The 19,952-nt window shown below is 63.0% G+C and overlaps 3 protein-coding genes across 3 annotated transcripts; 2 read left to right on the plus strand and 1 right to left on the minus strand.

Moving 5' to 3' along the window:
* The first annotated feature begins 3,666 nt into the window (after positions 1-3,666).
* Positions 3,667-9,709, plus strand: FOSL1 (FOS like 1, AP-1 transcription factor subunit). The gene is made up of 4 exons (XM_031943963.1): positions 3,667-3,858; positions 5,180-5,377; positions 7,083-7,190; positions 8,646-9,709. Exons 1-4 carry the CDS (start codon positions 3,769-3,771, stop codon positions 9,057-9,059), a joined length of 810 nt encoding a protein of 269 aa, XP_031799823.1. The 5' UTR covers positions 3,667-3,768; the 3' UTR covers positions 9,060-9,709.
* An 858-nt stretch (positions 9,710-10,567) lies between these two features.
* On the minus strand, positions 10,568-11,533 carry CCDC85B (coiled-coil domain containing 85B). Its single transcript, XM_031943964.1, has one exon. It carries the CDS (start codon positions 11,354-11,356, stop codon positions 10,658-10,660), a length of 699 nt encoding a protein of 232 aa, XP_031799824.1. The 5' UTR covers positions 11,357-11,533; the 3' UTR covers positions 10,568-10,657.
* A 2,312-nt stretch (positions 11,534-13,845) lies between these two features.
* On the plus strand, positions 13,846-19,273 carry FIBP (FGF1 intracellular binding protein). The gene is made up of 10 exons (XM_031943962.1): positions 13,846-14,065; positions 14,190-14,388; positions 15,003-15,129; positions 16,781-16,881; positions 16,952-17,085; positions 17,588-17,696; positions 17,915-17,978; positions 18,248-18,334; positions 18,429-18,526; positions 18,715-19,273. The coding sequence occupies exons 1-10, from the start codon at positions 13,981-13,983 to the stop codon at positions 18,782-18,784; spliced, it is 1,074 nt and encodes a 357-aa protein (XP_031799822.1). The 5' UTR covers positions 13,846-13,980; the 3' UTR covers positions 18,785-19,273.
* Positions 19,274-19,952: the final 679 nt, after the last annotated feature.

A 19,952-nucleotide genomic window follows, 5' to 3' on the forward strand; every position in this document is an offset into this window, starting at 1 on the left:
AGGAGTCTCAGACCAGAAAATGTCAGTGCTGGGAGGATCCTGTTGCATCCTTAGAACCCAGATATCACAGCTGAGAGACTTAGAATCTCAGAGCTTGGAAAGATCTTAGCACACAGAATGTTAGAGATGGGAGACACCTTAGAACAGAGAATGTCAGTGCTAGGAAGGGACTTAGAACCTAGAACAGAATGTCAGAACTGGTTGGGAATTTAGAATACAGAATGGCAGTACTAGGAGGAACCTTAGAACACAGAATATCAGAGCTGCCAGGGACCTTCGAACATAGAACATCAGCGTTGGGAACGCCTTTACGGCATCATATCTTAGAGCTAGAAGGGATCGGAGAACACAGAGACCGGAGCGATCTTAGAGCAGAGAATGTCAGTGCTAGCTAGAGGGTCCTTCTTAGAACATTAACTAGGGCATGTCAGAACCGGGAGAATCCAGCGGGGCATCTAGTCCAGCTGCCCTACTTTACACACAAGAAAAGTCCTCATCTTTGAGTTCTCAAGATTACATAATAAGTCGATGGCAGAACTAGGGCTAGAACCCAGGGTTCCTGACTGATGGCCGCTTTGTGCTTCCCCCACAACTTCCTGCCTTTGTGGGGATGGGGTGGGCTGGGGTGCATTTCTAGGGCCATGGTGTGTGGTCAGGGGCCTGATTCAGGGAGAACGAGGTGCCACGGATGCGTCAGCCTGTGTGTGTCCGCGGGTGGCAGCTGCCCGGTCCTTCTGTCTGGGACGTGGCCTCTGCCCAGGGTTCAAGGGCAGGAAGACCCCTAGGTCATTCAGGAGCTTCTCCCACTGAGACAAGTCTCCCGTGAGTAGCTGTGTGGGAGACTCAATTCAGTGAGTCCAGAGTGAATTTTAACACAGAGACCCGAAGGTAATCGGGGAAGGAATCGTTGTTGGGCCATTTCAGCCTTATTTGGGGCTGGGGGTAGGAGAGGAGAGGCCCAGGATGCTCAGATTATGTAGGCAGTATGGCAAAATGAACAGAGTATTGCCTTTAGGACTGGGGTTCAAGGCCCAGCTCCCGGATTTATTTATTATCTGTATGACCTTGGCCAAGCCACTGCCCGATAGATGGATGAGCTCTCTGAGGGGAGGGAATTTTTTGCCTTTCTTTGTCTCCTCGGCACCTAATAGGGGCTTCATAAATATTTATTGATTTGACTGACTTACTGATTGACCAAGATCCTTCCCAGCTCTGACATTCTCTGTTCTATATTCTAACCTCTCTCAAGGAGCTGATGTTCTTTTATAAGGATTCTCCCAGCTCTGACTGTTCACAGGTCCATTGGCATTGCATGTTCTAAGTCTCCTCCCAACTTTACAATTTATCTTCTAACGTGTTTCCCAGTCCAGATTTTCTATGCTCCATATTCTTTTTTTTCTTTATTAAAGCTTTTTATTTTTTAAAACATGTGTGACAATTCTTCACCATTAGCCCTTGCAGAACCTTGTGTTCCAATTTCCCCCCCTTCTCCTGCCCCCTCCCCTAGATGGCAAGTAGTCCGATATATGTTAAACATGGTAGAGATATAGGTTAAATCCAATGTATGCATCCATATTTATACCGTTATCTTGCCCCACAAGAAAAATGAAATCAAAAAGAAACAAAAAATGAGAAACAAAATAAAATGCAGGCAAAGAACAACAAAAAGAGTGAGAATGCTGTGTTGTGATATGCTTCTGGGAGGGGTTTAAGACTTGGGTCTCAGTTTCCTCATCTTTAAACCTATAAACCAATTCAGAGAAGTAGTGATGGTCCCCTAATGAGGAAAAGGGGATCCTAATGTCTTTAGAAGCGTTCAGATTTTTTTTTTAACGTTTTTTATTTTCAGACCATACGTACAGATAATTTTCAGCATTCACCCTTTCTCCCTCCCTTCCTCCACCCCCTCCTATAGCCAGTAAGCAATCCGATATATGTTAAACATGTGCAATTCTCTTATGCTTATTTCCACAATTATCGTGCAGCAGAAGAAAAAATGAGAAGGAAAACAAAATACCGGCAAACAACAACAAAAAAGTCTTGTGATCCCCGCGCCTCTCTCTGGCTGCGCTCTCCGTCACTAGGCCATGGAACCGGCCTGAACCGCCAGAATTCCACCAGAATTGATCACTGTATACTCAGTCAGGTCTGTTTCCCATTCTATGTAGGCAGAAAGGTGGATCAGAGGATCTCACTGCTGCCTTCTCCTTTACCTTTGAAAATGGGAAATTCATGAAGGTTGTTTATTTATTTTGGCAGAGGCAGTTGGGGTTACGTGACTTGCCCAGGGTCACCCAGCTAGGGCGTGCTAAGTGTCCCAGCCCTGATTTGAACTCAAGTCCTGCTGACGTCAGGGCTGGTGCTCCATCCACTGCGCGGTCCGGCTCTCCAGCTGCCCCAGTTTTCTAATTTTTTCCCCGAGCGTGGACGGCAGCTCCCTAGCTCCCCTTGGTTCAGGGCCAGCCAGCTTCCATTTCTATGGTGCGCCGAAGGATTTTAAAGCTCTTCCTCAGGGGTCCCTCCTACCTGCCCAGCTCCTTCCACCTGGACCCTGCCAGGGGCTCCGGCCTTCTCTGCCGCGCCCCCCAAGGCGGGGCCTACCTCTCCCTGACCGCTGCCCTCCTGGGCTCAAATCCCAACCCTAATCTGACCTTTGAAGGACACTTTTCTTAGCTCCAGACCTTTCCCTTTTTAAGTCACGTCCTATTCGGCTGCTCGCTGTGGGGCGTCTGTCCGCCTCCGCCCTTAAATTGTGTCAAGGCCTGTCTTTTGCCCCTTTGTGTAGCCAGCACTTAGCCCGAGTCCGTGGTGGGCAGTGTCATTAACCCCTTTCACAGAGCTGGAAACTGAGTGAATCGAGACCCAGCAAAGCCGGGGGGGATGTGCTTCGAGTCCCCCCAGCCTCTGCCTGAGAAGCCCCCCATCCCCGCCCCGTCCCCGCCCCCCGCGCTCTCAGAATCCGTCCGGGCTCTGCTCGGGGGCGTTCCCCCCCTTTTCCCCAGGGACCGGGTCTTTCCCTCTGATCCCCGTCACTGCGGCACCCCGCCCCCCCCCCCCGCCCCCCCCGGACTGGAAGCTCCCCCAGGCTCCGCTCGCCTCCCTACGCCGCTGCCCCTCCCCCATCAGGCCCTGCGTACTCATCCGGGCGCCGGCGAGGACGCGGCCGAACGTAAGCTTGCTGAGGGCCAGGGTGGCTTCGTGTGTGTCTCCGGAGCCCTGGGCCCGGCAGGTGCGTGCTCAGTGAAGTCCGTGGCCCGGCCCCCGGCGGCGCGAGGGCCCCGCATCCCCCGGCGGCGCTCAGGGCCCGGGAGCCAGGGGGCGGAGCCCAGGTGCCCCAGAACCTGCGGCGGTGTCTGGCGTCGGGGGAATCCTCCGCTGAGCCCAGGCGTGGCGTAGGAAGTTGCCCCATATATGGGCATCTACGTCATCGGGCCTTCGACCGTACCAATCTGTCGGATCCCGGGGGGAAGGTACGGACTGGAAGCTCCGAGGAACACGGGCCTGGGTTTTTTCTCCAACAGAGAAAGGGTAGATTGAGATAGGAGAGGAGCCGGAATCTAAAAGATGGGATTCAGAAAAGGGCTTTGTTTTTGGAAGCTAAAGTCAGGAAGGCGGCAGCCATTCTCCCCCTAGACGGAAATGGTTCGTTCCATAAAAATGTTCATTCATAAAAAAGCCAAGTAGGCGACCGGGCAACAAGTGAGTCAGATCCGAGGAGGGACGCGGGGAGTCCGGGAAGCCTGGGACCCACTCAGTGCTAGCCGAGACATGTTCCGAGATTTCGGGGAAGCTGGGCCCAGCTCCGGGGGCGGTCCGTACGGCGCCCCTCAGCAGCCGTCTACCCCTGCGGGCCAGCAGGTGAGGAGGCGGCGGGAGGCAGCGGGCGCGGGGGCCGGGGCGCTGGGGAGGGGCGCTGGGAGAGTCCTCACTGCCCGCTGCGGGACCCGGCGGGGGATGGAGAGCCCCGGCCTCGGCCCTGCCGGGCTCGTGCTCCCTCGGTGTTTGGTGGGAATGGGACTCCTGCAGAGCGCCCGCCCGCCCGCGGCAGCTGCCCGGGGGCCCCGAGGCTCGGCGGGCTCTCGCCCGTACCCTGACGGGCCCCGGGGCTCGGGGCTCCGCTCCCTCTTCTGCTCCTTCTCCCCTCTCTCCCCCCGCTCCTCCCCAGCCCGCTATTCCCCCGTCTACACCCGTCAGTTACCCGGCCGAAGCGGGTCCCAGGCTGCGCCCCTGAGCCGGAGCGCGCGGTCAGACTCGGGGCGCGGGGTCCATTCTCGGCTTCACGTCCCTCCCCCAGGATGAGGCTACGAGGGAGAAAGGCGTCCTGTGGCTCTCCCGGGTCCCGGCCTGAGCCGCCGAGGGGGCGTAACTCTGGGGATCCCGGCCCGACCCCTCCCCCCGGGAGCCCGGGATGGTGCGCGCGAGCCGGCGCTCCGATCCCGGGACCCGGGGGGACCCCGGGCACGTGCCCACTTCCTGCCGAACCAGGGCCAGGAGAGCACGTGTCCCGCGTGGGGAGCTGCCCGGCCGAGGGCCCGAAGCGCCTAGTCACCGGCAGCTGAGTCACCGCGGGTGGGGGGGCCATGCGGGAGGCGCCCCTCCCTTCCTGGCCCCCAGAGGCGCTCCCGTCCGCGATGCCGCCGCCTTTGGGTGCCCGGGGAGGAGGAAACCGCCGACTCCAGAGTCCCTCGGGGGACGGAACCGGGGTCACCGAGGCCGCCCGGCCGCTTTCTGGCGGGGTCCCGGCCCCTCCTGACCCACAGCCCGGAGCGCTTCCCATCCTCGCCCTCCCTCCCCCCCTCCGCGGTCCCGCCCTCCCCCTCCCCCCTCGCTCCTGCCCTCCCCCCCCCCCTCACTCCGACCCCCAGGCTTCGGGGTCCGGGGTCTCTCCTGTGCCCCCAGCTCCCTGCAGCCAGACCTGCTGCTCCCTCCCTCAGACCCCTCCCCCGCCCCTCCGGAGGCCGGGAAGGGGTGGCCGTGCTGGAGCTGAGGCTGGCCCTGGGGCTGCCCCCTGCCTGGAGCCAGCTGCAGCTCCCGGAGCCGCCTTTCCTCCCCTTGGCTTGGGGCTGGAATTCTGAGGGGCGCCCTAAGGTGTCCGGAGCAGCCCCTCCCCCGCTCCCGCGCGCAGCCTCCCGCTTCCCCGCGCTGAGTATCCCTTGACCCCCTTTTTTCTCTTCCCCAGAAGTTCCACTTCGTGCCCACCCTGAACACGGTCAGCGGCAGCCACGAGTTCCAGTGGATGACCCAGCCCCGCTACCTGGGCCCCGGGGCCCATTACTCCAGGGCCCTCCCCTACCAGCCCTATGGCCTCCAGGCCCGCCCTGGAGTCATCCGGGCTGTGGGGCCGCCGCCTGGGGTCCGGAGAAGGCACAACGAACAGGTGAAAGTCCCCTCCCCCCCAGCCCCCTCTGCCCCCAGGAGGTGTTTTCTGACTGAGCTGGCAGAAGCCTCCCCTAAGTCAGCTGCTTGGGGCGCAGGCCCAGCGCCTTATTCTGACTCCTATGAATGAGAGGATTTCAGCTCCCTGGCCTCCCAGCAGCTCTCCCACTAACAAGCTGTGTCCCTTCTGGCCCTCAACTTCTTCTTCCATAAAATGGGACCAATTCTGCCAACCCCGCTTTCACTGGCTTGTGTTGAGGCAGGTCCTAGCGAAATGTGGATTGGTGCCTCAGTTTCCTTCTTTGAAAAAAGAGAGGCTGGGCTCTGGGACCCTTCCACCCATGAAGGGAAATTGGGCCTCAGTTTCCTTCTCTGAAAAAGGAGGAGCCGGGCTCTGGGGAACCTTTCAGCCCTGAATCCTCCCATCTTTGCCTCATTTTCACGGCTTCCTAAACCCAGAGCTGGTCTTAGCAAGAGCAGGCCTGCTCACTTCCTTTTACAGCGAAGGAAACAGAGGCAGGGGAGACCCTGCGCCCTCATTCGCTCTCTGGAATCGGCGGCTTTTTCTGGGCTTCGTGCGCTGTGCCAGGGTCGCCTGTTGCCCATTCGCACCCAAAGCTGGCTGCCTGTCAGTCATGCTGTCACTGTGGGAACAGGAGAAAGGGCTCCCAGGGCAGATAGATCTCTTTTATACGCCCTGTGATCTGGAGCCTTCTGTGCCTCAGTTTCCCTGAGTGAGGATTTTGGATAACAGCAACTCCAAATTTTCTTCCGCTTCTGAATCCTAAGGCACAGCACAAACCCCGACAGCCCTGGTCTCTGCCGGCAGGGCGAGACCTGTGTCAGCCCCGTAAGGGGCCGAAGCTGTCCGGCTGCCCAGTGCCCGGTACAGTGCCCAGCATGTGGGTCCCTGTGCCCCATGGCCTGAGAGCCCTTTATTTCTCCCCTTTAGCCAGGAGCTTTGGGAGGCCATTTCTGCCCTGTGGCATTATGGGGCAGGAGGTGGCGGGGGGGGGTTTGAAGCAGAAAGCCCCACTTCTGACTTATTCCATGGGCAACAGATCGACTTCAGGCTCTTGTCTTTCCGAGCTTCTGCCTGCTCATGTTCACATGGGGGAAAGGACTCGGGAGGTGGAAGAGGCCTCTGGTCCAAGCTGCCGGCAGAGAGCGTCCTGCTTCTAAGCTCCCAGACAGGCAGCTGGCCGCCAGGGAAGCCCCGCCCCCTCAGGACCAGCCATCACTTGGCAAAGGAAGATTTTCCCAAGACCCCAAGCTGCGATGGGTTCCAAAGCTTAGTCCCCCAGTCAGCCCTTGGGGCCAACAGAACCCAGAGCTCCCTCTTCAAGTGCTCCAGAACCCATGGGCTCCCTCTTCAAGCGCTCCATCTTTGACCAGTCTCTAGTTCAGTGACCAGATATTCAGTGCCTCCCTCCAGTCCTCAGCTGGCCCCGATTCAAGGCCCTCGGCTCTCCCGGGAGCCTCCCAGAACGCTCCCCTGTTGGTCAGTGTCCTCTGGCAACAATACTGTCCCGGCCTGAGCACATGACTGGCCTCAGGTCCTTCTTAGCTCAAATTTGGCGATTCTGGGCTGCTCCCCCCAGCCCGAAAGGGAGGGATGGGTTCCAGCTGTCCCTCCCCCACTCCCTGGGCACCCCCTCCCCCTCGGGCTGGCTTTCCTCCTTACTCTTCTCCTCTAACCCTCACAGATAAGTCCTGAGGAGGAGGAGAGGAGGAGGGTCAGGCGGGAGAGAAACAAGTTGGCAGCTGCCAAGTGCCGGAACAGGAGGAAGGAGCTGACCGACTTCCTGCAAGCGGTAAGTGAGAGGGGGGCCCCGGCAGGCCCGAGGGGGGGGTGAGAGGGGATGAGGGGCCTTTTCTCTCTAGTGGCGGCCTTGGACCCGAGAGCCTGAGGGCTTGGATGCAGGCCCAAGAACTGCCACTTGCCTGTGTCCGAATCCACGCTTCCCACTGGCAAAATGGAAGTGATGTTGGGAGGTTTGGGTCGTGGTGCTAAAAAGTATCTTGTAAACCTTTGGAACACGGAAGAAACATAGACTATTGCTGTTTGTTCAGACTTGATGAGGGTTAATGATAGTGAAGGCTCCAGAACTTCAGTGGCTCCCTATTGCCCTCTAAGGAAAAGTCAGAGCTTTACCTGGCATTCAAGGTTTTCTCCTCTAACTTATCGACCTAATTTTTATATCCTATTGGCCTCTCCTATTTTCTAGGCAAACTTAACTACTTACTCCCCCTGCCCCTGCCCGACCCACTTTTTGTTTTTGCTGAGGCTGCACCTGCCTTGAAATTTCCTTAGTGCCTTTTGAATTCCCACCTTTCCTTTAAAATCCAAAGGAAGACTTAGTACAATAATAAAAACAGGAATAATGCTCCTTAACTTGTATTTGTATAATGCTTAAAGATGTTTAAAGCACCTTAGAGATATGGGTTAAGTGTCAAGATCCCCATTTAACAATGAGGAAACTGAGGCAGTCCATGATGAGCGACTTGCTTGGGTTCCCACGGCTGGTAAATATCCGGGGCCAGATTTGAACTTGGGAATTCTTGAATCCGGGTCCGAGGCTGGCCACTTTCCCACCTATTAAAAGCCCCCCCCTCCCCCGCTGCCACTCCCCCTCCTGACATTGTGTCACGCTGATACAGGGTCCGGCGGCATCTGTCCTCGTGCGTCCTTCCCTCCCGAGCTCTGTGGGCCCAGACTGTGCTCTCCGAGGTCCCTCCCTCCCAAAATGGGACAGGACAGTCACTGCCTGGGGTAGATGTAGGCAGGAAAGCTGCAGAGCCGGGGAAGCTCCATCCTTCTCACTTAGCAGCTGGGCAGCCTTAGCACGTGAGGCTCTTGGAGCCTCAGTTTCTTCCTCTGCAAAATGCCAGGGTTGGCCTAAAAGGTCCCCGTGATTCCACAGGGAGTCTGAGGGGAATTATTGTCTGGGCCGATGCTGAGCCTGGAGGCTTTGGGGAGAACCAAGGTCTCCAAGAGGAGATTAAAGTGGGGGGTAGGGGTGGGCACTGACTGCTGCCTTGTTGCCCCCTCCCTGCTGCTGCTTCCAGCTTTCCCTCACTGATCTCCTCTGATGCTGCCCCCCCACAGCTGCTATTCTCCCTCCTGCTGCTGCTGCCCCCCAGTTCCTATCCTCCTTCTGCTGCTGCCCTGCTGCCCCCTCCACTGCTCCCCCCCAGCCGCTGCCCCCCACTCTGCCACTGCACCGCCTCTGATGTCTCCCACCTGCACCTCCTACCTCTCCTCACAGGAGACGGATAAACTGGAAGGAGAGAAATCGGAGCTACAGAAAGAGATCGAGGACCTGCAGAAGCAGAAGGAGAGGCTGGAGCTGGTTCTGGAGGCTCACCGCCCCGTGTGCAAGATCCCCGGCGAGGCAGAGGCAGAGGCGGAGGCAGCAGAGGCAACCTCGAGCAGCGGGCCTGCTCCCCCCCGCCGCAGCCGGCCCCAGATCTCCCTGTCCCCTGGTCCCGTGCTGGAGCCCGAGGCCCTGCACACCCCCACCCTCATGACCACCCCCTCCCTGACCCCCTTTACTCCCAGCCTGGTCTTCACCTACCCAGGGACCCCAGAGCCCTGCGCCTCCGCGCACCGTCGCAGCAGCAGCAGCAGCGGGGACCCCGGCTCCGATCCCCTGGGCTCCCCCACGCTCTTGGCCCTCTGAGAGGTCACCACCTTCCCTCCCGTTCCCTTCTCGTTTGGCCCCGTCTCCAATCGGGACGTCTCGTCTGGGCATCCCTCGTCTTAGCATGTCCTGAGCACCTCGGGGACCACGAAGCCCCCTCCAGGGGGCTCAGACTGAGACTGATGCCATTTAAGGCAAGGAACACTTAACTGCCTACTGTGCGCCCGAGCTCCCGCTGTAGGCAGGAGCACTTGGGGCTGCTGCCCTCCCCTGACACACAGCTGAGACTTTCAGGGCTGAGCCGGCCTCCGGGGCTTATTGCTAATCTTCCTACAAGGCCCTAACCCCCTTCTGAGCTCTCCCTGCCTCCTGACCCTGGGCTCCTTCCCCTGCAGCTCCAGGACACTAAACACTACAACACTGAACAGCCAATCCCTTCCCAGCAGCACCGGAGATGGAGCACATCCCCTCCCCTGCCCCTGGCTCTGGGGCCCTTCTCCTCCCCGGGCAGGGCCCACCCCCGGCAGGAGCCTCCTTGATGGGCTGGAGTGGCCCCGGCCCTCAGAGCTCAGAGAGGCTCCCCCCAAACTCCCCACGAAACCTGCTCCTTTTCCTGAGGCTGCTATTTATTTTCCTAAAGAGACTATTTTTGTACAAATGGCCAAATGGAATAAAAAGACTGAAGTTGGGGTGGCGTCTCCCTGGAACCTGGGGATCTGAGCGCGGAGAACCCACTGGGGGGCGTCTGAGGACGCCGATGTCCTCACACCCGGGATGCGGGATGGGGCGGTGGGAGGGAGCGCAACGTTAGGCCAGGGAGTGACCTTGGAACGAGAACCCCCGACGTCGGGCTGGAAGGGAGTGTCCCTATCATCTAACCTACCCTGGGTTAACAGATGGGGAGACTGAGGCCTAGAAAAGTGCCGGACTCAGTCTCGGGTGAGTGGCCGGCGTGTGGCTAGGCCGGAGGAGGACCCACTCTCTTAGGAAGCCCATGAGCACTTGCAAAGGTGCCGGGAAGCCTGGGAAGTGGGTGGGGGGCCTTTCCCACCGGCCGTTCTCTGCCTCGGCCAGGGAGGGGGACGGTGCCCCACGCCCGCTATCTCCCTGAAATCAAAGCATCCCGGCCCTGAGGCCCCCGGGGGAGGGGGGGTCACCTCGGTTCCTCTTTATCTGGCCCTTAAACCCCAGCACCTGCTTCCTGCCCCATTGTCTTGGCCAGAAACATCCTGCTCTGGGCAGGAAGGAGCCTGGAGAGGGTGGGGGCTCCTCCTCAGGCCTTGGCTCCTGGCCTAGTGCGCTCATGGAATTCTCCAGCCCCCTCCGGCCGGACCTGGGGCTCCCTGACAAATTCCTGGGGGCCGCTGCCCCCCCCACCCCCGGCCGGCAGGGGACAAACGTCCAGGTTTCCCGGGGCTCCGGCTCCCTCCCCTACCTGCGGGGCTCGGGGCTGGGGGGAGGGAAGGCGCCCCCATCTCGGGAGGGGTCTGGCTCCCCCAACCCCACCCCGCCGCCTCTGGGCCCCCAAACAGACGCAGGGAGCAGGCCGGGGTCTCCGCAGTTTTATTGCCCGAGGGCAGGGGCGCATCCGGGCTGGACAGAGCAGGGGCCGGGGCGGGGGCGGGGGCGGGGCTCGCTCAGTCGTCCGGAGAGCAGGCCAGGTGCAGCTGGTCCGGGCTGCCCACGCTGCCCGTGCTCGAGCTGCCGTCTCCCACGTCCCGGGCCCCGCACGGGGGCAGCCCCAGCTCGGGCCCCGGGCCTCCGGGGCCCCCGGCGGGCTCGGGCCCGGCCTCGGCCGCCGCTCCTCCTCCCGCGGCCGCCGGCGCCGCTCCTCCTCCCGCGGCGGCCGCGGCTGCTCCGGCGCCGGGGGCCGCCCGCGGGCCCCACTCCTCCTCGAGCGCCAGGCAGAGCTCCTTGAGCGCCAGGTTCTCGCGCAGCAGCTCGTCCTGGCGGCCCTCGAGCTGCGCCAGCTTCTGCCAGCAGCCGGCCAGCTCGTCGCGCACGGCGCGGGACGCGTGCGCCCCGAAGAGCTGCCACTCGCGGGCCACGCGGCGGCCCTTCTGGCGCTCGTGGTCCAGGAAGCAGCAGAGGTCGCGCAGCTCGCGGTTCTCGTCCTGCAGCCGCCGGTTGACCTGCTTGAGCTCGCGGATCTCGCCCAGGTGGCCCTGCAGCTGCCGGTTGACCTCCTGCATGAGGCGGCCGCGCTGCACCAGCGCCGCCAGCTTCTCCGCCTCCTCCTGCCGCAGCCTCCGCACCAGCTCCTCCTTGGCCAGCGCCGCCAGCTCCGCGTCGCTCAGCGGCCGCCCCGGGCCGCCCGCCGCCTCGCCGCCCTCCATGGCCCCCGGCCGGGCGCCCGCTGGCGCATCCCCCCGGCCCGCTGCCCCCCGGGCCGGCCGAGCGGGGCAGGGGCGCAGAGGCTGCCCGGGCCCAGGCCGAGGCGGAAGCGGCCCCGAGGCCGAGGCCGAGCCCGAGCCGAGGCAGCGGCGGCGGCGGCGGCGGCGGCGAGAATGGGGGCCCGGGGGCGAGCGGGCGGCCCGGGGCGGGGCCCCCCGACGTCACGGGGACGCGGCCAATGGGGCCGGGCCGCAGCGAGCCCGGGGAGGGGGGCCCCGCCCAGGGATGCTCCGGCCCGGCGCCGGTCCCGGAGGGGAGGGGAGGGGGCCCGGCGCCGGTCCCGGAGGGGAGGGGAGGGGGCCCGGCGAGGGAAGGGTCCTCGCGGCTCGACCCTGGACCCGCGCGACCGAGCCCCCGGCTCCAAAGCGCTCCCGGGCTGGCTTCTCACAGAGCGCTGGCGGCGGGGGCGGGGAAGGAGCTCTCCTCCCGCCTCGGCAGAACCTCCGAGGGCTCCGGGCTGGGCTTCCGCAGAACCCGGGCGTCCCGGAGCCCGCCCTTGCCCCAAGGGCCCGTCCTAGCTTCCCCCTGAGCCCGCACTCAGAGGCCCGAGCTCCCGCCCTCCAAGGGCTGGGCTTCCGCAGAACCCGGGCGTCCCGGAGCCCGCCCGGACCTGGGATCAAGCGGTGTCAAGGTCTTACCCTCCAGGGCTCTCGTCTTATCTTCCCTAGAACCCTGGCTGCCTGCGGGGGAGGGGAGGATTAGCCTCCCGCCTCCGACCCAGGGCTCGGTGTCCCGGCCTCAGAGGCCCAGCTTATCTCGCCGGAGCCCCGACCTCTCAGGGCCTGTCCGGGGGCGCCGCCCCCCCTCTGCACCCCAGGATCCTCCCCTCAGATTTCTAGCCTGCTTTCCTGCAGAATCCTGGGGCCCCCTGCTCGGGGGAGCGAGGGGAGCATCAGCCTCCGACACAATCCGGACCCGAGTGTCCCCGCTCCCCTCCTCAGAGCTTCCCCGGAATGCAGAGCCCCGGTGCCTCCCGGAGGGGGGGGAGGAGGGAGGAGGGGGCGGGGGGGTGGAGTCTCATCCCAATTCTCACAGGGCACTGAGTCGGGCTTCCTTTGGTGCCTCAACCTGGCACCCGGTGTCCCCGTGCCTCCGGACTGGGCGCTGTCCTCCGCTCCCCCCTCCCTCAGTCCTTTATCGCAGTGACCTCCAGACCCAGAAGTCCCTGTGCTTTCCCCACGACGCTGCCCTAGGGCTGGGCTGTTCTATTCCTTTCTGAGCCCTATCCCACTCCGCCCCCACCTCCACTCCCCGGGGGCCCTTCCCGGCCATGGCATCTCATCTCCGGCAAAGCCCAGGCCCCTGGTCCCTCAGCTCCCTCCCCCTCTTCAGCCTCCACCTCTCCTTCCTGAGGGACTGGTCCTTCTCTAGCCGCCTGCCCCCAATGGACCCCAAGCTCCAAGCAGGGAGGCTGAGCCGGCTGTGGCACCGGGGAGCTGAGCACCCCAGTAGAGCCGGGACCCTCAGCGGCTGCCGGGCGGGGGCTCCCCACTGGAGCTGAGGAAGGAGCATGGGCAGGAGTGGGGGGCGGGGAGGAAGAAGTGATGAGACGGACTGGGGGGAGGGGGGAAAAGGAGGCTCTGCAGAGGAGGAGGAAGAGGAAGAGCCGAGGAGAGAGAGGAGCAAGATGGGATCTAGCTAGGATGGGGTGGGGAGCAGAGGAGGCCCCAGTGGGGGATGGAGAAAAGAAAAGGGAGGAGAAGAGGAGGTTGGACAAGAGGGGATGTGGAGCTGAAGACTGGGGAAGAGGAGGTGGAGAGAGAGGGAAAAGGAAGTGGGGGGGAGGAGCAGGAGGATGTGTGAGGGGAAAGCGGCCTGCCTGCTGGCTCCCGGCCTTGCCCGAGAATTTCACTCTCCCCCCAGCCTTGTTCTCTCCTCACCCCCATTGCTTCAAAGCCCCAGGTCCCTTAAAATCTCAGCTGGCCCATCAGCCCGCCGCTCCTCCCCGGGCCCTCCCCCCATTCTCCGTAACAACCTCGGGTCTTGTTTTCTACCTCGATGGGCAAACAGGGCTTCTCCGGGGGAAAACTCTGGGGGGCAGAGGCTGTCCCCGAGGTGCGGGGCGGGCGGCGGATGCTCGAATCCATTTTTTAATAAATGCTTTTAATTGATTTACTGACTTGTTTTAATTAGGGCGATGTGGGAGGAAGGAGGGGAGATGGGGAGAGGGACAAGGGGAGGGGAGCACTGGGAGGGGAATACGGGACAGCTGGGGAGAAGGGCATGAAACGGGGAGCTGAGGGATGAGGGGTGGGCGAGAAGGCCAGGAGATGCGGGTGGGGGGGGGCGGGGAATTCGCCGGGGTTTCCCCGTTCTCCAGGAACCGCAGGACTGCGGCGGGCCAGGGGATGAGGCGGGGCCCAAGGAGAAAAGGGAGTCAGGACCGCCCACATGGGGCGGGGCACGATCATAGCTCCGCCCCGAGACCGCCAGTCCCGCCCCTCCGCACCGGAAGTGGTCCAAGGTTCCCAGAGAGTGTCGGAGCGGAGCACCGGCTGCACCCGGAAGCGGTGGCTGCTCCGGGGCCGGGCCGAGTCCGGTGCGCGTCCGGGCGCCCAGCTCCGCCATGACCAACGAGCTGGACATCTTTGTGGGGAACACGACCCTCATCGACGAGGACGTGTATCGGCTCTGGCTGGACGGATATTCGGGTGCGGGCGGGGGAGCGCTGGGGGGTGGGGGCGGGGGCGCGCTGGGGGGCGGGGACGGGGCGCGTCCTCCTCCCCCCGCCCCCTGACCCCCCCCCCGCCCCCCCTGGCCGCCTCTCGTCCGCAGTGAGCGATGCCGTGGGGCTGCGGGTGCGCTCGGGCATCCTGGAGCAGACGGGAGCCACGGCAGGCGTGCTGCAGAGTGACACCATGGACCACTACCGCACTTTCCACATGCTCGAGCGCCTGCTGCATACGCCGCCCAAGCTGCTGCACCAGCTGGTCTTCCAGATCCCGCCGTCCCGGCAGGCCCTGCTCATCGAGAGGTGGGGACCCGAAGCTCCGCCCCTGCCGCTCGGCCCCGCCCCCAGCTGGCGGCTTTCCCTCGTGGGCTCTGCCCCCTGTGGCCCCGTCCCACCCCTAGCTGGCGGCTTTCCCTCGTGGGCTCTGCCCCCTGTGGCCCGGTCCTGCCCCCAGCTGGTCGGGTTTCCTTTGTGGGCTCCGCCCCCTGCGGCCTGGCTCCGCCCCCAGCTGGCGGCTTTCCCTCGTGGGCTCCGCCCCCTGTGGCATGGCCCCGCCCCCAGTTGGTCGGGTTTCCTTTGTGGGCTCCGCCCCCTGCGGCCCCGTCCCGCCCCTAGCTGGCGACTTTCTCTCGTGGGCTCCGCCCCCTGTGGCCTGGCCCAGCCCCCAGCTGGTCGGCTTTCCCTCTTAGGCTCGGTCCTCTGCTCTGCTCCTCCCTCCCTGGCTGCCCTGCCCCACCCCCTTCTCCAGCCTGCGCTCCCCATCCAAGCCCCTCCTCCTCCTCCCTACCACATCCCCTGGGTCCTCTCTGAGTCCCCTTAGGCAGACCTTCACCCCCTGAGGAGCCCCTTCCCCTCTCCCAGGCAGCCCCCGGCCTGTGCCTCCTGGCCCTCCAAGGCTCCCCCTTCTGCCCCGCCAGGTACTACGCCTTTGATGAGGCCTTTGTCCGGGAGGTTCTGGGAAAGAAGCTGTCCAAGGGCACCAAGAAGGACCTGGATGACATCAGCACCAAGACGGGGGTGACCCTCAAGAGCTGCCGGAGACAGGTCAGGGCTCTTGGGGCTCTGGCAGCCTCCTCCTCTGCCCGGGAGCTCATTCTCTCTTTGGGACATTTCAGCACCCTCCACCTAAGTGGGGTCACCCCCGGCTCTTCTGGCTTCCCTCCCACCTCCCCACTGCCCCTGTAATCTGCCCAGTAACGTCCGGGACAGCGGGCACTCTGCTCCCTTCGCCGGCTGGTCTGAACCCCCCTTTCCCAGCCAGAACTAGGGTGGCAAGAGTGGGGCTTTGTACCAGGTGCTAGTGTCCAAATGGTGGGTCTCTTCCCGCTCTGAGCCCAGCTGACTTTACAGCTGAGACCACATAGAAAGCAGCTCCCGCACCAGCCTGGGGGGCCACTGACCCAGTCAGACAAACCCCTTCCCTTCTCCGGGCCCCAGTTTCCTCTGCAGAGGCACTCAGAGCGCCGGGCCTGCGGGCAGGAAACCCCGAGTTCCCGTCTAGTCTCAGTCATTGTGTGACCCACGGGCTAATCATATATCTCTGACTGCCTCAGTTTACTCATCTGTCAAACGATAGCACCTTCTTCCCAAGGTTGCGAGGTTCAGATGTGATGTTTGTTAAGCACTAAGCACACTGCCCGGTACACAGCAGACACTCCATAAAGGCTTGTTGGGGAAAAGTAAACCTGAGCCCTTTCAGCCTTTTCTGAGCAGGGCTTGTCCGCCCTTCCCTCGGGCACGGTCTCCCAGCTCTGTCTGTCCAACATGAGCAGGCATCCTGCCCTAAGCCTCCGTCTGCAGCAAAACTTCCTCCTGGCTCTGCCCCCACCCCAGGCACGGCCAGGCCTTGTTCTCAGGGTCTCAGACCAGCTGACAATGACATTTTTTGATGATGCTCATGTGAACTTCCCAACATCAGCTCTGGGTCAGAGCTGTTATTGTCCCTGTTTTATAAATGGGTAAACTGAGGCTGAGTGATCATGTGGCCCAGTGCCCCAGGCAGCATTTAAACCAGGTCCACGTGGCCCAGGATCCAGAGGCCTGAGAGCTGAACCAGTTCAGCCCAATCAGAATAAAGGCCTTCCCCACCCCCCACCATGTGGGTGAGAACCCATCCAGCTCTTCCTGAGGGCAGCCCATCCCCCTTTGGGACCATGCTGTTTGTGGGGACGTTCGAGTGCCCCCCACCCCCAGCTCCCAACCCCCATTGCAGTCACATCAAGAATGGGCCTCCTGCTACCTCTGAGACAAAACATCCCAAAACATGGGGGTGCAGCCAGAGCAGCACTGGGGGAGAATTTCTGCCTCAAACAAGCAGATCAATGAGTTGGGCATAAACCAAAACGAAAACCAAGCAACAGCATCAAAAAACCCAGAAAAAGATAAAATTCTCAACCAAGCCCTCGGTCCTGAAAACCAAGGGGGAGATGAATTAAATTCCAAGTCGGAAACCCACTGAACTGGTTCATTTCCCAGAACCTCACGATTGTTTGGTGAAAAACCGACAAAAAGATCAGACGCTGGTTACTTTGATTTTTAAAAAGGACGGGGAAACCCGACCAGTGTCAGAGCTGGAAAGGGCGAGTTCTGCGTGGCAGAGCTCTCCCCTGGCGCAGTCCTGCCTGGGACACCAACAGCTGGGCCGGGGGCCTCGGGCCTCCTGCCCCGGCCTCCGCTCAGCCTCTTCTCCCCGCAGTTCGACAACTTCAAGAGAGTCTTCAAGGTGGTGGAGGAGATGCGGGGGTCCCTGGCCGGCAACATCCAGCAGCATTTCCTCCTCTCCGACCGGCTAGCCAGGTGAGGACCGGGGACCTGGGAGGGCGCGGCCCTGGGGCTGCGGAGCCCGGCTAAGCGCCCACCCCCCCAGGGACTACGCGGCCGTGGTCTTCTTCGCCAACAACCGCTTTGAGACGGGCAAGAAGAAGCTTCAGTATCTGACCTTTGGGGACTTGGCCTTCTGTGCTGAACTGATGATTCAGAACTGGACGCCTGGCGCTGTGGGTAAGCAGCCCTCGTACCTCCACCCTGTGACCACAGCCCCCTGTGTGTGAGCAGCCCCCCTCCTCCTTCCCCTCCTACCTCCACCCTCCCAGGTAAGCAGCCTCCTGGCCCCCTCCCCACAAAGGGCCTGGCTCTGGCTCCCATCTGCTCTTCCTCTCCCAGGACTCCTGTGGGCTTTGCCTGGCAGACATACAGGGAGCAGGAATAGCCAGGCTTCGGTCCTGTCCTTCCCTGGGGGGAAACTGAGTCCCAGCATCATTGGGGGAAGCCTTTCCCATCTGAAGCCCAGGCATGTTGCTAGTCGTTGTCTGAGGCAGGATTTGAACCCAGACCAACCTGGAAAAGACTGTGCCCTAGAGCCCAGGCCTCCCGCCTCCCGCCAGCCAGGCTGCTTTTCTGGCCCCGAGGCCCATTGTCCTGCGGGCTTGGCCAGCCATGGCTGCTCGTGGGCAGCACCGGGGCCTCAGCCAGCTCTCCCCCTGCTCCCGGGGCCCCCCTGCAGACTCTCAGGTGGACGACATGGACGTGGACCTGGACAAGGAGTTTCTCCAGGACCTGAAGGAGCTCAAGGTGCTGGTGGCCGACAAGGACCTGCTCGATCTGCACAAGAGGTGGCCGGGGAGGGGGATCGGAGGCCCTGGGGGCTGGGGGAAAGGATCCAGGACCGGGGAGGGGGGATCCAGGACTGGGCGGGGATCGAGGGCTGGGGGATCGAGGGCTGGGGGAATCCAGGGCTGGGGAGGGGATCCAGGACCGGGGAGGCGGATATAGGGCTGGGGGAGGTTGAGAAATCCAGGCCCAGAAGCACCCCCTCCTCCCCTCCTCCCAGCTTGGTGTGCACCGCTCTCCGAGGGAAGCTCAGTGTCTTTCCAGAGATGGAAGCTAACTTCAAGGTGTGTCCCCCAGGCCACAGCCCCCGGAGCCCTCCAAGCTCCTGCCCCCCCCATGGGAGCCGAGGCTCAGCTCGGGGAGCGGCTTTCCTCAGCTTTCCCCGCACATGGTCAGGGCCCGGGCCGGGCTCCCCGTGCCCCAGGCCTCCGTGGCCAGCTCGGCTGTGCACACCCCGGGGGTGTGGGGTCCCCCACGGGAGGGGGGCGGCACTGCCCGGGGCCCCTGGGGTCCCGAGGGCCAGATCCGAGACCTTGGCTTCCTGGCCCCACAGAACCTGTCCCGAGGGCTGGTCAACATCGCCTCTAAGCTCACCCACACCAAGGACGTGCGGGACCTGTTTGTGGACCTGGTTGAGAAGGTAGGGACCCCCAGGGCCGGAGCCACCCCCCTCCTGCCTGTTTCCACTATGCCTTGTGGGGGCTGAAAACATCGGGCCTCCTGTCTCCCCAAAGTTTATAGAGCCGTGCCGCTCGGACCGGTGGCCGCTGAACGATGTCCGGCTCTTCCTGAACCAGTATTCTGCCTCCGTCCACTCCCTGGACGGCTTTCGGTGAGGGCCCCCTGCTGCCCCCCACCGTGTCCTGTGCCCCTCATCCCACTGCCCCCTACCCCACTCACTGGCCCCCACTCTGCTCACTATCCCTGCCCCCTTCCCCCACCTGCTGCCCCCCACCCCACATGCCCACTGGGCCCCGGCTGCCAGGCGCCCCTCTCTGAGCAGCTCCTCTGCATTGGCAGGCACCAGGCCCTCTGGGATCGCTACATGGTCACGCTGCGCAGCTGCCTCCTGCGCATGTACCACGACTGAGGCCCCGCAGCCCGGACGCCCGCCCAGCGTGTCCTCTGCTGGGCCCTGCTGCCAAAGGGGGAGGGGGGAGGGGGATCCCTGGCCAGCCCCGCTCATCACCTCCACGCTCGGCCAGGAGCCCGGGCCCCGGGGCACGTACCTCCAGGCCTCAGCCCCCCTCAGCCCCAGGACGCCTGCCCCCTGGGCCCGGGTCGGGCCCCTCCTGCCCTGTGGAATGGGGTGGGGGAGGAACGGGGAGCCGGGCCGGGCAGGGAAACCCAGCCCCACGCGGGCGTTCCTGAGGCCTCTTTGTGCTGATAATAAATTGGCAGACCTGGGGCGAGGCCCGGCCAGGGGCTCTCCTGGGGGGATCCTCGGGCCCGGAGCGGCCGGGGGCAGGGAGGGTGTGCCAGGCTGTGGGAGTCCCCAGGACCTTGGAGGCCGGAGCCCGCGGTCCTCGGCCTGCTCTGGGCCCCCACCCCCAGCCCCAGGTCTGATGTTCCACGTTCTCACTTGTGGTTCCATCGTGTCCGACTCCCCGCGACTTCCTGTGGGTTGTCTCTGTCACTTCCTCCCCCAGCTCGTTTGACAGCCCAGGGAACTGAGGCAACCAGGCTGCCCAGAGGCACCCGGCCAGTGAGTGGGGCAGGATTTGCATTTGGGTCCTCAATTAGGGGCGCCCGGAGCCATGGGCAGGGAAGCGTCTCCTGGGGAGAGAGGGGGCGCCTGGATCGGAGCAGGGGTTCCTGCCTCTGCGTGTGGCCCCTGGGGGGCTGGGCGGGGGAGCCCCAGAGGCCCCTTCTCGGAGGCCGGCTTTCTGCTCTTCAGATTCCCAATGGGCTTCGCCAGGTGAGGATGGCCTGGGCACTAGGCCAGACTCGGGCGGCCTTCAGGGCCCGGTGTCCGCCCGGCTGGGGTCTCCAGCAGAGCGCTTGTGACTCTGGGCCCGGGGCCAAATGGAGGCCCCGAGGGCCGGCTCATCCAAGCAGAGGGGAAGTGACCCCGTGCGAATGTGAGGCCCCCGAGAGCCCCAAGTGCTAACTGTGCGGAGGGCCCGGGCGCCGACGGTGGTCTAAACGCTACCGCTGTGGCCGTGGTTCAGGGAGGGCCGCCTCCCTACCTTTTTCTGCGGAGGAAGGTTAAGGGGCCTGCTCAAGGTCACATGGCTGGTAATGTTGAGATGCCATTT

This window comes from Sarcophilus harrisii, chromosome 6, assembly GCF_902635505.1.
Source record: "Sarcophilus harrisii chromosome 6, mSarHar1.11, whole genome shotgun sequence".
NCBI classification, from domain to species: domain Eukaryota; kingdom Metazoa; phylum Chordata; class Mammalia; order Dasyuromorphia; family Dasyuridae; genus Sarcophilus; species Sarcophilus harrisii.